Here is a 12,140-nt window from a genome sequence, read left to right as displayed (position 1 = left end):
TTCCCCCTGCTCCCTCCCTGTGGGGTTACTGGGGCCTGACTGCACCCTCCACAGAAGGTCACAGCTCTTGTCCGTCTCGTCAGACAGCCCCCAGCTGGTTCTCTCCATTCCCCCTCAGGCCTAGTCGAGTTGATAGTGTGGGGCTGTTACCAGCCCTTGGGGTGTCCACAGGCACACACCCCCCAAGACTCCCTGCCCTGAGGAATCCTCGCGGCCCTTCCTTCACACAGATATGCATTGAATGTCTGAATGTTCCACTTGGCAGCTCCTCTCTTTCCCCCAGCTGCCAGCCCCAACTCTAAAATTACTGTTATTTCTTTTGTATTATCCAGTTCAGTGGACCCCCCTCCACACTTCCAGCCCATCCAGGCCGTTCCCTAGGGGCTCCACATTTCACACCCAAAGCGGCCGGCTGGTACTGGGCCAACTATAGGTGTTCCGTGAAGACTCTGCCACCATTTGTAAACTAACAATTTCCTCTTCTGCATTTACAGCCTCTTTCCACTTAATACCAGAGCATGACAATCTTTCCGTGTGTTCCGCACACTCGTGTTGTTCCAAAGAGGTGGCGTGCCTCCATTTACCTGACTGTTCTGGCATTTATCCTTCATTAAACAACTCTATAGACCCAGCTCCTTGCGTCTTCATTGTCCCCATTGCAGGGGTGTGGAAGTGGTCTACGACCGTGTTTTCATCACCTCGCCGCACAGAAAGCTTGGACTTCCCCTGAGTTATCTGGCTGGTGATTGTTGATGGTGCTTATTCTGGGCCTGAGGTTCTCAGGACCCACCCCTGAGAGGGACTCACAAAGACCAGAAAAGCTGTGGACCTTGGAGCTCATCCGAAAGGGAACATTCGGCAAGCCTAGTGAATGTAGGGCCTGCGTTGAAGGAATTATGACAGGAAGAGCTTTGCCACCAAACATGTTAATAGCTGCTACTGGCTCTACAGAACTTTCCGTTCCTATCCTACCACCTGTGTAGCGAGCCAATGAGAGCAGTTGCTTTTTATGTTGAGCCTAACGATTGCAGAATTTCCCCAAGTGTAGGCCACGGAACACCAGCCACATGGCATCCTCTGAGAAAAGAAGAATGTTGAGTGGTTAAGAAGGTTTAGAGAACACTCTCTCCACTTCTCACGTATTTAGTTAAGTCTCAGAATCAGGCAATAATAAAAAACACATTCAGTTTTAGGGGCGCCTGGGTGGTGCAGTCGTTAAGCATCTGCCTCTGGCTCAGGGCGTGATCCTGGCGTTCTGGGATCGAGCCCCAGGTCAGGCTCTTCCGCTGGGAGCCTGCTTCTTCCTCTCCTGCTCGCCCTGCTTGTGTTCCCTCTCTCGCTGGCTGTCTCTCTCTGTCGAATGAATAAATAAAATCTTAAAAAAAAAAAAAAAACACATTCAGTTTTAAAACCCATTACTTCCCAAAGTTATTAGACTTTTTTTTTTTTTTTTTTTTTTACATAACACCATTTAACATCTCACAAAACTTGAGGTTCATGGAATAGACTTTAGGAAACATTGCCCAAAGAAACATTGCCTGCAAGGCTCCTCTGAGTAAAGAGAAAAGGTAGAATCATCAAAGATGGTCAGCTTTATAATCCTGTGAAAATTGCGGATACAAACGCGACAGCTAACTGGAGTGTGGGGCGAGGACGTCCTTCAGTCAGGCTACCCGGTGGCAGTCCTGGGTATATTGAGTAGCCCCGGAAGAAAGTCCGAATTAGTTCAAGGATGGTTTGGGTAAGGTCTGGAGTCATAGGGAGCGTTATCACAAACATAAGAAGTTAGGGCTATTTAGAATATATTGTGAATCTTTCGAAAAAAAATCAGTACAGAAAAATCCTACTCTTTCCCTAATTGTTCTTAACTACTGTCTTTGAAGACTGGTCTCTGAGCTGGGAGATGAGGGCTCTGTTCTTAGACTTCCCAGCAGTCTGGCGTGGTCATGTTTAGGCAGCGCAGGGACGGCTGGAGGGCGGGTGTCTGGGCTCAGGCGCACCTTTCCATCCTCTGTAGAAAAAGGCCTGTGAAGTGGGGTGGGTCCTAACTCTGCCATTTTCGTGCCATTTAGTCTTGCCTGAGCTGGTTTTCCTAGGGTCTCGAGAAGCCATCAACTGTGACCTTACCTCCCCTCAACCCCATGCCCTAAGGCAGCCCAGCCTCCCCCCAAGATCAGCATGGAGCCCAGGAGGGAGAGACACTGCTGGGGGTGCGGGCCCAGGAGCCACTGAGTTCTCCACAAACCCTGGCCTGGAGCAGCGAGGTGTTGTCTGGTTGCCCAGAGGGACAAAACTGCCCCAGAGACATGGAGAGAAAAGGGGGAGGAGTAGGCGAGATCTACCACACAAAGAGAAAGGGTCCAAAAGGTCATTCGTTGTGTGGCTGGCCTGGGCACCCACTTCTTCATTTCCAGCCAGACCCAGCTGGGCAGAGCACAAAGGGGGCCCTTCCCGGCCGGCTTCCCACTGCAGGGACAGTTCTGTCCTTGGATGGAAAAGCTGCCTGGCAGCGGATGCTAGGCACAGGCTTTTAAGTTACCTAGTGGGCTTCTCATCCGACGGGCTGACTGTGTGCATTTGGGGTTCCCTGCAAAGCTGTCCACTTGGGTGCAGGGAGTTGCGGGGATATGCGGCTGTCTCTGGTCCATGCTCCCCAGTGAGAGACAGAAGAGCAGTGGCCCCAAGGCAGAGGGTTGCCAAGACCACGTGGCTTATGGGGAGGGGCAGGGACAGGAGTGCAGTACCCTCAGAGCTGATGGTGGTATGGAAAGAACCCCGTAAGAACAATAGTATTGACGGCAAGAATGAGAACACTACACGACAATGAGGACAATAGCAACAACAGATATGATAATAGTTCATGCCTTATTCATTTAGCTGGTATTCACAGAGTCCCTCCTAGGTGCCAGCACCTGCTAGGCACCCAGAATGGAAGTAGACAAGGTCCCTGCCCTCATGGCATTTCCGGTCCAATGTGGAATCGAGCTGAGCTTCCGAAGACAAAATCACACTGTGATCATAGCAAGCTCTCTCAGGAAACACTGCCAGGTACTAAGCATTGCACTCTTTACCTGACTCACCTCTTGCAGTTTTTGCAACAATTCTACGTGGCTAGTGCTTGTATCAGCCCATTTTACAGAGGAAGCAAAGGAGGCTCCAAAAGGTGAGGTGCCATGCCTTTGGACATGCAGTATGAACCTGAACTCGGACAGGGAGAGACCCAGACTGGTCAACTACATTTCTTGCTCTTGGAGGGGACACTAAGTCTGACACGAAGGTGAGGAGGGCACATTGTGCCTGTGGAGGTGAGGCGTGATGGTACAGCAGGGCTACGTGTCAAGAGTCCGCATGCAGAATGCCAGGCTCTGGGACTCTGTGGCTGAGGCTGAGGGGATAAATGTGACCAGGGTGCTTTCTGTCCTGTTGCCCCATCTGGGGCCAAGGACCTGCTCTCTGCCCCTGCAAAGGTGCAGGTCAGCGGATACCCACCGAGCGGTGGGATGACAGGGGGGCTTCCTTGCAGGAACATATGCATCCCCTGGGAGATGTGAAGACCTTGTACGTGTTGTGGGTCAGGGGATGTTTGGGTGTGAGCTCGGGTCTGGATGTAGGCGTGGGCAGGGCATGTGGGCGGGTGGAGGCAGGCCAGTGGGGCAGGGTCTGTGTGCATCAGGGAGAGGGAGGAAAAGCTGGGGGGAGGTCGGGCATGACTCAGTGCCAGCATGAGGCCTGTGACTTTCTCCTGTGGCTGAGGGAGCCATCAGTGGTTTGGGCCGGACTGAGCTGGCAGAGGGGCGCTGGTGCAGCCTCTGATGGGATGGGAGAGGGGCTTGGTGTGGGGGCATCTGAGCTTCCCCAGGGCTGCCTGTAGGAGAGCCTTCTGCCCTGTCCTCTGACAGGCCTACCCCTCAGCTCTTTGGAGCCACCAATCTTCCCTTTAGGGAATTGCTGTCTTTAGGGCTTTTTGCAACCCGACTGAGAGGAGGAAATTCTCAGGCTCCCTGGAGAACCATATCTGATTGAACTCAGAATTGGAGGGAATGGCTGACAACCCTCTGAGCATCAGGGAGGCATCCACGACTGAAATTGTCTGCCTGGTGTAAAATGGCGCGGGACCCTCCAACCAGCAGGGTCTCCTCATTGGCTACACATTGGGATCACCTGGGAACCCTAAAACAATACCGGTCTGTGGGCTCCAGAGGTTCTGATTTAGTTGGTCTGGGGTGTGACCTGGGCGTCAGGATTTTAGAGCTCCCCAGAGGATTCTAGTGTGTGACCAGAGCTGGGGACCACTGCCCTGCTGCATAGGGAGGCTTTTTAGTCAGCAGTGACACTGAAGCCATGGGCCTCCTCAAATCAAAGTCCTGTCTGGACACCCGGGGGCGACTCTTGCTAGGGTGACTGTAACACTAAATTTCTTGAAATGCCCTGAAGTCCTGAGAGGAGAGTTGCCGATTCTCAGTGGAACCACCTGAGGCCTGACACCAAGAGGGCCCTGTCCTTAGCGCCTGTCTCTTTCTGTCCCTCGGAACTACTCTTTCCTACCCTGGAGCAGGATCCCCACCCCAATCAAGCCAAATTTTTTTTTGACAACCATTAAAGATAAAACTTTAAAAAATCATCTAAGAAGGCATGTGTAACCCACTGAAAATGTCAGGGCAGTGAGTCACTGTGCTCCTGGGCCCCTCAGATTCTTATGTAAGGTTGAGTCAATTTTTATGAAGTCCGCGCATAGCAGAAAAAAATTGGAAGGCTCTCAAGATGTGTGTGTGTGTGTGTGTGTGTGTGTGTGAGAGAGAGAGAGAGAGAGAGAGAGAGAGAGAAACAGAGAAAGCAAGAGAGAGAGAAAGTGAGCCAGAGAGCAAAAGAGCCTTGTCATTTGTAGCTTTCAGACACTGCTGGTAACTCGGAATAACTTCAGAGATTCCTCATCCCCTACACTTGTTCTCCATTCCCTGTACTTCATTTTCCATCCAAATTTTGCCTCTTCATAGAAGTGACTTTTTGCTCCAGAGCGCAGGAGTGCAGATCCCATGATGCAGCTACTTGGGCTCAGGCACGGCTGTCCCTGGATCCCCAGGACAGGGAGGCCGGTGTGGGTGGGATGCCTCTGTTCTGCTCATCCTGGGTGGGGGCTGCACCCCTACTATGTGCAGGCCCCACAGCTCAAGCGGTGGATAAGACAGGTCTGGGCCCCGTTCTGGGTCTGGGTCCTTTATTTCTGGATTTCTCAGAAAAACACAGAGGCTGTGGAGCAGAATCCAGGAGAAAAAAGAATTGCAGGCACTTCAAGGAACAAAATAAGGGAGGCCATTCCTTCGGGAATAAGGTTGCTCTTTGAGAATTTGACCATAAAATTGACACACAGGGAACAGACGGACGCAAAGTCATTCTGAAAAGAAAGAACAGGCCCTGGCCAGCAAGACCGGTTTCGGTGTAAAGGGAAAGCTGCCTGTCTGAAGGGGCCAGGTCTCCCGTGGGGGTGTCAAAAGGAGCCAGGCCCCAGAACGTGGGCACAGCTGGCTCCCACTGCCTCACAGAGGGACAGGCAGTCTGGCTGCATCCTCACAGTGACGCCTGCTGGGGGCGGGGGGTTGGGGTGGGGGCGGAGGCCTCACCCTGGTGCTGCCTGAGATTTGCAGTCTATACCCGGTAAGGACTGGCCCTGGTTTTGAGTCCAGGCTCCCCAGGACTGGCTGTCCAAGAAGTGTGCCGTGGGAACGGGGTGGCATTACACGTACAGACAGCGAGCGACCAGGCAGTGATCGTCTTCCTGACGATGGACAAATCCCCCTTCCAGGTTGACAGGACAGTCCTGCGAGCTTGCCCCACGTGACTCCTTCCCGCTGTCACCGAGATACGGGTGAAAGATCACCAGGAGAGCCCCTGAAGGTGGGGAAGTCATCGGTAAATGGAACCCGCTGGCCCCCCCAGGAGGGTCCCCAGTGCCTCACCCCCTTCTCTTCCTCCTGAGCTGTGCTGTTCAGTGACGTAGCCACTAGCCTCCTGTGGCTGCGGAGGAGCCTACCCTAGGGGACAAATACATACGGGATTTTGAAGACTTAGTGTGAAAAACGGATGTAAAAGGTCTCAAATTTTCTTGGGGCGCCTAGCCAGCTCAGTCAGTAGAGCATGCAACTCTTGATCTCGGGGTTGTGAGTTTGAGCCCCATGGTGGGTGTAGAGAGGATTTAAATATAAAATCTTTTTAAAAAATAATTTTCTATGTTGATTACATGTAGAAATAATATTTTAGATATATTGGATTAAAGAAAGTGTTATTAAGATTCATCTCTCCGGTTTCTTTTTGCCTTAGGTCCTGCCTCAGGCACCTCCAAAATGAAAATAAAGGGACAAAGACAATAGAAGAACAGACAACAGCCGCAGAATCGTGGAAGCCAAAATCGGATGGGTGAGGGGTCATGGACTGTACTGACCGGATACAGTTGAATTCGACATTGGTGTACTGGGTTCAGTGGTGTCCCCCTGAAATTCAGTCCACCTGGAAATTCTCGGGGTGACTTTCTTTGGAAATAGGGTTTTGCAGACATCGTTATGTTGAAATGAGATTTTATTGGGTTAGGGGGAGCCCTCAGCCCCATGAAGATACAGAAACGCAGAAGGAAGCCCGCGCTGGCTGCAGGCAGTAGGGGGGTGGTCTCAGGGTTACCCAAACAACTCGTTGGCTCCAGAGGGTGGGGGCAGGGGAACAGAAGGTGGGGGGAGAAGCCACCTGGCTTAGCCAGCCTGGAGTCGTGTTTTCCTTGGCTGGAGCTGGAATTCCTCTCAAGGTTCCTGCCCCCAGAGAGCAGCGCGGCTGGACGGGGTAGTGGCCGGATGCTGTGTTTCATTCTGTTCGTCCGGGCCGAGAGAGGGACCAAAGATTATCCGGGGAATGTGTGAGGGATGATGAGCTCCCTCTAACCGTGCCATCCTAGTGGGGGCTGTGGGATTGTCTTTAGAGGTGGGAGCTCAACGGGCCGGGATTCAAAGAGGGTCTGACCCAGCCCCTCGAAACAGCCCACACTTTTGGGGGGTTCTTGAGTTGCAGGGAAGCAGGCTGGACTGTTCTGGTGATCTCTAAGGTTTCCAAGGGATCCCAGAGGTGGCCTTGAAACTACTGTTTGGAGCCTCTGTCAGAAGAGACTCCCCCCCCCCCCCCGCACACTGTAGTGCCCAGTATAATTATTATTATGTTTTGTTTTGTTTTGTTTTGAATGACTTTCCTAGAAACACTCAGACAGGTCAAGAGCTCAGGTCACCCTATTTTTACCATGCAGGCCACCTGCACCTAACCAAGCCCCTCCATGTTTGCTTTGAGGGATGCCTGGTTGTCCTCTCTGCCTCTGAGATCCCATCCCTGGGGCATTGGTCACAGCTCAAACAGGAGCAGTAATACAGCAGGTCATTCTTGCTACAGATACTTACCGAGCGCCATCAGGCCACGTGCCCCAGCTCTTCCAGGCACTGGGTGGTTGGATTAGCTCTCCCATCCGCTTTCTGGGCAGCTCTGCAGGAGTTCCCTGGGCCTGGAGGCAGTACCTGTGCTCAGGCCACTCAGGCGAGCACGGCTTCTGACCGGTAAACGGCTGGCCGGGCCAAGCACCCGGCCTCGGCACAGTATCAAAGCGAGGGCGAGCTCCGGCAGGGCCTGGGTGCCTCCAGCTCTCTCAACAGGAGGGAGCCTGCTTCCCTCCCTGGGCCTGGCTCCAGCTCTCAGGCCTCTCCTCCTGCCTGCCTCTTATCACTATTTCCAGTGTTTAGAAAACGTCATCCTGAGTGGCCAGGGCTGTGAGCCACTGTGAGAGCAAGGAGAGATTTGCTGCAGGGTGATGGGGGTCCCCCGGGGCCTGGTTTTGGCACGCAGAGCTTGCCAGAGCCAGACACGCACTCCCTGGCCCCACCAGCCCACCTCTACCTCACCTTGGGAAGGTTGAGATTTGTAGTTTTGACAGATGGGGGAGAGAATGAGATGGTTTCTCTAGACCCCAACTTCCCCCACCAGCACTTTTTAAACAGGAAATCCAGGGACACCCACTCTCTTTTTCTTGGTCAGCACAAGACCAGAAGACCAACCCCACGTGCTTAGGAAGAAGCCCTTCCAGCGGCCATGTGCAGACGGCAGTCCTGCTGGGATTGGGGGACAGCAAGACGCCTCTGGGCCTTGCCCTTTCACGCTGGCAGTGCCAGCTTTATGGACTCAGAGCCCCCAACCTGCCTTCCTTCAGATTATAAGGACTCCAGTCACTAGCGCTCCTAGTCTCTTGGCCATTTTCCAGTTCCCCTGAGGACCGAAAAGAAGAAATGGACAATGGGGATGTGGGGGGGCGTCTTGAGATTGGGGGGCCCCCAGACTGCTGATAGAGCTGCCCCTGGCAGGTTATTCACAGAGCAGCCCCTCCCCATGGGCTTCTGTGTACACCTAGTGGAGGCACAACCAGGAGACAGATGTTTTCTCCAGATCTTTCCAGCCTTACGGCTTTTATAACTAGACCTGGAAAAACATCTTTTCCTTTCTTGTTCCTTTGAAAAAGCAAGATTGGCTTAAACACAAAGTGATCATTGGGGCCTTTTGAAAGTAGAAAAAATAAAGAGATGACCTTTTAAGAATAATGCTTCATTTCCTCGTTCTGCCTCCCGGTCTCTCCCCCATGGCTCCTGCCCCTGCCTCGGTGAAGAAAATGCCCCTCTGTGGCTTTGACTCTAGGGGAGATGGAAGACCAGATAACAACCCAGTGTTTCAAAGCCATTTTCCCCAAGGGCCCAACTGCTTGCAAAGCCACTGAAAAAAACCTTGGCCAACCTTCTGGCCCAGCTGCTGGCCTTGAAACCGAGGCTGCTTGGCCTGTCCAGGAAGCCCGTAAATTCCCCAAGTAGGCAAGAAAGTGCACTCTGGAGCTTGCCTCTTTGCTCAGATGCCTGGCTGCAGGCCCTGAACTGTCCTCAGCCAGTCTAGAAGCTGGTGTAAATAAGCACATTTACCTGAGGTAGACCTCATTTTTCTGAGGAATTGTATCCCCTCAGGGGCATCAGCAATCAAAAAGTTCATTGTTCCCTTTGGGAGCCATAGCTCTTCCCCACATGACAGTTGATATTTAATTGATGGCTGCTGTCCTTCATAGGGTTTTTAGCACATCACATGGTATTAGTAAAATTTCAGCTAAATGTTAACTCCTTTGCTTCTGAGGCAGAGAGTGGTGGCTCTCTTAATACCTATATAACCTGTTATAAGCCCCCAAAGGGAGAGTCGCACATATATCATAGGTCAGAAATTCCCTGAGGCCTGAACCAAGTACAGCTTGTAGATGATAGTTCCTGGGAGTTGAGGCAGGCTGCGAGGGGAGCGTTGCTCAGGATTGTTTCAAGTCTGGGAGAAAAGAAGGACCCTTTCTCTCAAGGGTGGAAGAACTGGGAAACAGTCTGGAAGCCTCACGGACATGGGATGTCAACATTAGAGAGGCACAAGATGGCCAACAGGCAGAATTTGGGACCCCACCAGGGCCATGCAGCGGATGTGGGGCAGATGAAGCTAAACAGCTCATGAAGTAAATCTTCAGGCCCTAGGCGTGGCGGTGGGCTCCAGGAGAAAGCAGGGGAGTCCTAGATACAGCCCAGGCTGTCCTGGAAGCTCAAGAGCATTAGGAGGGAGGCTGCCAGCCAGGCTGGCTGCCACAGGCCTATCTTCTACCCATCCTGGCTCCTCAATGGCTACCTGCCTCAGGCCAGTCCCTGCAGCTCTGTGCCTCAGTTTCCCCATCTGTGGTAGGGGATGGTGATACTGAAGGAAAGGATGGGGATGTGAAGGTTCCCCTGGGAAATGCTTGTACAAGGAAGGAGCCAAGTGAGGAGGGGTGACTGTCGTGGGGCCCTCCAGCCACATCTTGCTAGATGAGTTCCATCTTGGGCCTAGGAGCCGGCAGGCTTTATAACCACAAGCGATCTTGAGATGGCTCTTGAACCACAGTGCTCGACAGGCGGGCAGTCCTGGCCCCCTCGTGGGCACACAGCCGAGTCTCCGCTGGCTGGGGGCATTCTGCCTCCTGGGCTTGTCTCGGGAGCTCTTGGTGGGCTGACATCGCCTGGAGAGATCCTGGCCAGCCCTCTCCCCAGTCCTTCCTGCTTGGGTGTTTGGGATTAACATGCATCCCTTGAACCTTTTCATTTTTCTACCCAGATGGAAACTTGGCCAGCGACCAGGCCTGGATGTGCTCGCGGTATGGCTGGGCTCAGGCCAAGCCCACAGTAATTATAATCACATGTGAGGCGCCCGCTGGCTTGCTGGGTGCGGGGGGCCCGGGGAGAGCATGGCTGCCAGCAGGGAGGGCCTGGGCTGAGCGCTGGGCTCCAGGCTCCCCGCTCCGGGCAAGTGTGCAGACAGCGGGACCTCGGGCTCCTGCCCTCACCTTTCTGACCCTCAGTTTCCTCATTTAAATGAAGGGATTGGCTTACAGGACCTGGGAGGGCCCTGCCTATGCTCTGGGGGTCCCAGATAGCATCAGACGTGGACTGGCTCTCATGTGGACGGGCCCCCTGTGGTCTTCCCAGCCCTTGCCTGGCCTTCCACGTACAGAGTGGGACCTGCGTCTGCCCTGCTTCATCGATCTAGATGCTTTCTCACAAGACACAGAGCCAGGGGTATCGAGACTACCATTATCCCAGGGATAGGGGGAGGTGTAGGATACCAGGGTGGGATTGGGAGTGCTTAGGGAAGAGTCTGGAAGGAGAGGCAGACGAGTATCCAAGACAGCCTTCACCAGCTGCCCTGTGGCACTAGGGCAAACTGCAAGCCCATGTGCATCAGCCCGGGGGCGGGAGTTGCCCCTCCGCTTGATTCCATCTCTTTTCCAGTGTAACATAGTCTGAGCCTGGATGCGGCTGCCCAAAGAGTTCTTTACCCAGTGGATTGTTGTGGCTTCTTCCATTCACAGTGGAGTCTCAGAAGGCGGAGGGTGAGGAGCCGTCGAAGAGCTGCGAACAGTGGTTGGCAGGCTAACGGGTATGGCCAAGGGCAGGGGTCCCGTTCACAAGCACGGTCTCCATAGAGGTGAGGGAGAGGAGAGTTTCTGCAGCTTCACAGAACCCTTGCAGGTTCTCTCCCTCTCCCCACTTTCTACCTGCGCGTGTCTCTCCCCACTTCTTCCTTGGTCTCTCATGTTCTCCTCCGCGGCTTTTCTCATTCCCTCTTGTTCTAACTTCCTTCTTTCTAGCCAGAGGAGCCCAATGATGTCGTGGAAAGAGAATGGCCTGAGGGGGTCAGGCAGCTTTGGCTTTTGAGCCTCAGGCTTCTACTAAATGGGGGGGTGGGCAGGGTTAACGATAACCTAATCACGACGTTGCTGGCGAGATGAAGTAGGATGGGGCCCCTGGGTGGCTCGGTCGGTTAAGTGGCTGCCCTTCGGCTTTGATATCAGGGCCCTGGGATCAAGTGCCACGTTGTGCTCCCTGCTCAGTGGGGAGTCCGCTTCTCCCTCTGCTGCTCCCTCTGCTTGTGCTTTAAGATTTAAATAAACTCTTAAAAAAAAAAAAAGATTAAGTAGGATATATATACAAAACTTCAGTCTGGACAGAGAAAAGTGTCGATAAGAGGCAGCATTATTTATCCAAAATATCAGCTGAAATTCATCTTAAAAGATTAGTTATACTTAATTAACATTTGTTCCCATCCTTAATAAAAATCAGGTAATTCAATTTTTTTTTCCTTGCTCTTATAAAACAGAATGACCATATTCAGATGGACTGCTCTTTTCTGCCTATGGCTTCTGGTTTCCCCGCCGAATGGAACTTAGAACCACGCTGCCAGGGGGCCTCCCATGCACCCCCGGAGGCCGAGGCTTCCCAGAGTTTTCCCACCAGGCTGGAGGACCAGCGTCCCTCGGGTCATCCTTCCCGTGCGCTCAGCAGAGCGGCCGCCCCTACTTCCTCAGCTGTGCTTGGTGGGAACAAGGGGTTCAGAAGCCACGGTATCCCAGGAAGAAGGGAAGAGGCATGGGAACTGAGAAATAGAAGAGACATTTTGCCACATGTTGAGATGTGAATAAAGGCAAAATATTTGTCTCTGCCCAGGGCATGCCGGGGAGTACCCAACGCATGGGAAGGGGACAGGGTTGGATGTGGTGAGCAGACCCCTGTGGGGGACGCTGG

At 53.1% G+C, this 12,140-nt stretch overlaps 1 protein-coding gene across 3 annotated transcripts in view; it reads left to right on the top strand.

Annotated features, from left to right (window-relative positions):
• Nucleotides 1-8,609, top strand: part of MCFD2 (multiple coagulation factor deficiency 2, ER cargo receptor complex subunit) — a 53,276-nt gene extending 44,667 nt beyond the window's left edge. For all 3 annotated transcript variants that reach the window (XM_057309166.1, XM_057309164.1, XM_057309165.1), the window contains exons 4-5: nt 6,316-6,411; nt 8,056-8,609. In XM_057309166.1, coding sequence (XP_057165149.1) covers nt 6,316-6,411; nt 8,056-8,287 — 328 coding nt within the window. In that variant the 3' untranslated portion in view covers nt 8,288-8,609. The remainder of the gene's footprint in view (nt 1-6,315; nt 6,412-8,055) is intronic.
• Nucleotides 8,610-12,140: the final 3,531 nt, after the last annotated feature.

The sequence above is a fragment of the Ursus arctos genome, unplaced genomic scaffold (genome assembly GCF_023065955.2).
Source record: "Ursus arctos isolate Adak ecotype North America unplaced genomic scaffold, UrsArc2.0 scaffold_8, whole genome shotgun sequence".
NCBI lineage: Eukaryota > Metazoa > Chordata > Mammalia > Carnivora > Ursidae > Ursus > Ursus arctos.
The sequence above is the reverse complement of the archived record's forward strand: the minus strand, read 5'-3'. Positions and strand labels throughout refer to the sequence as shown.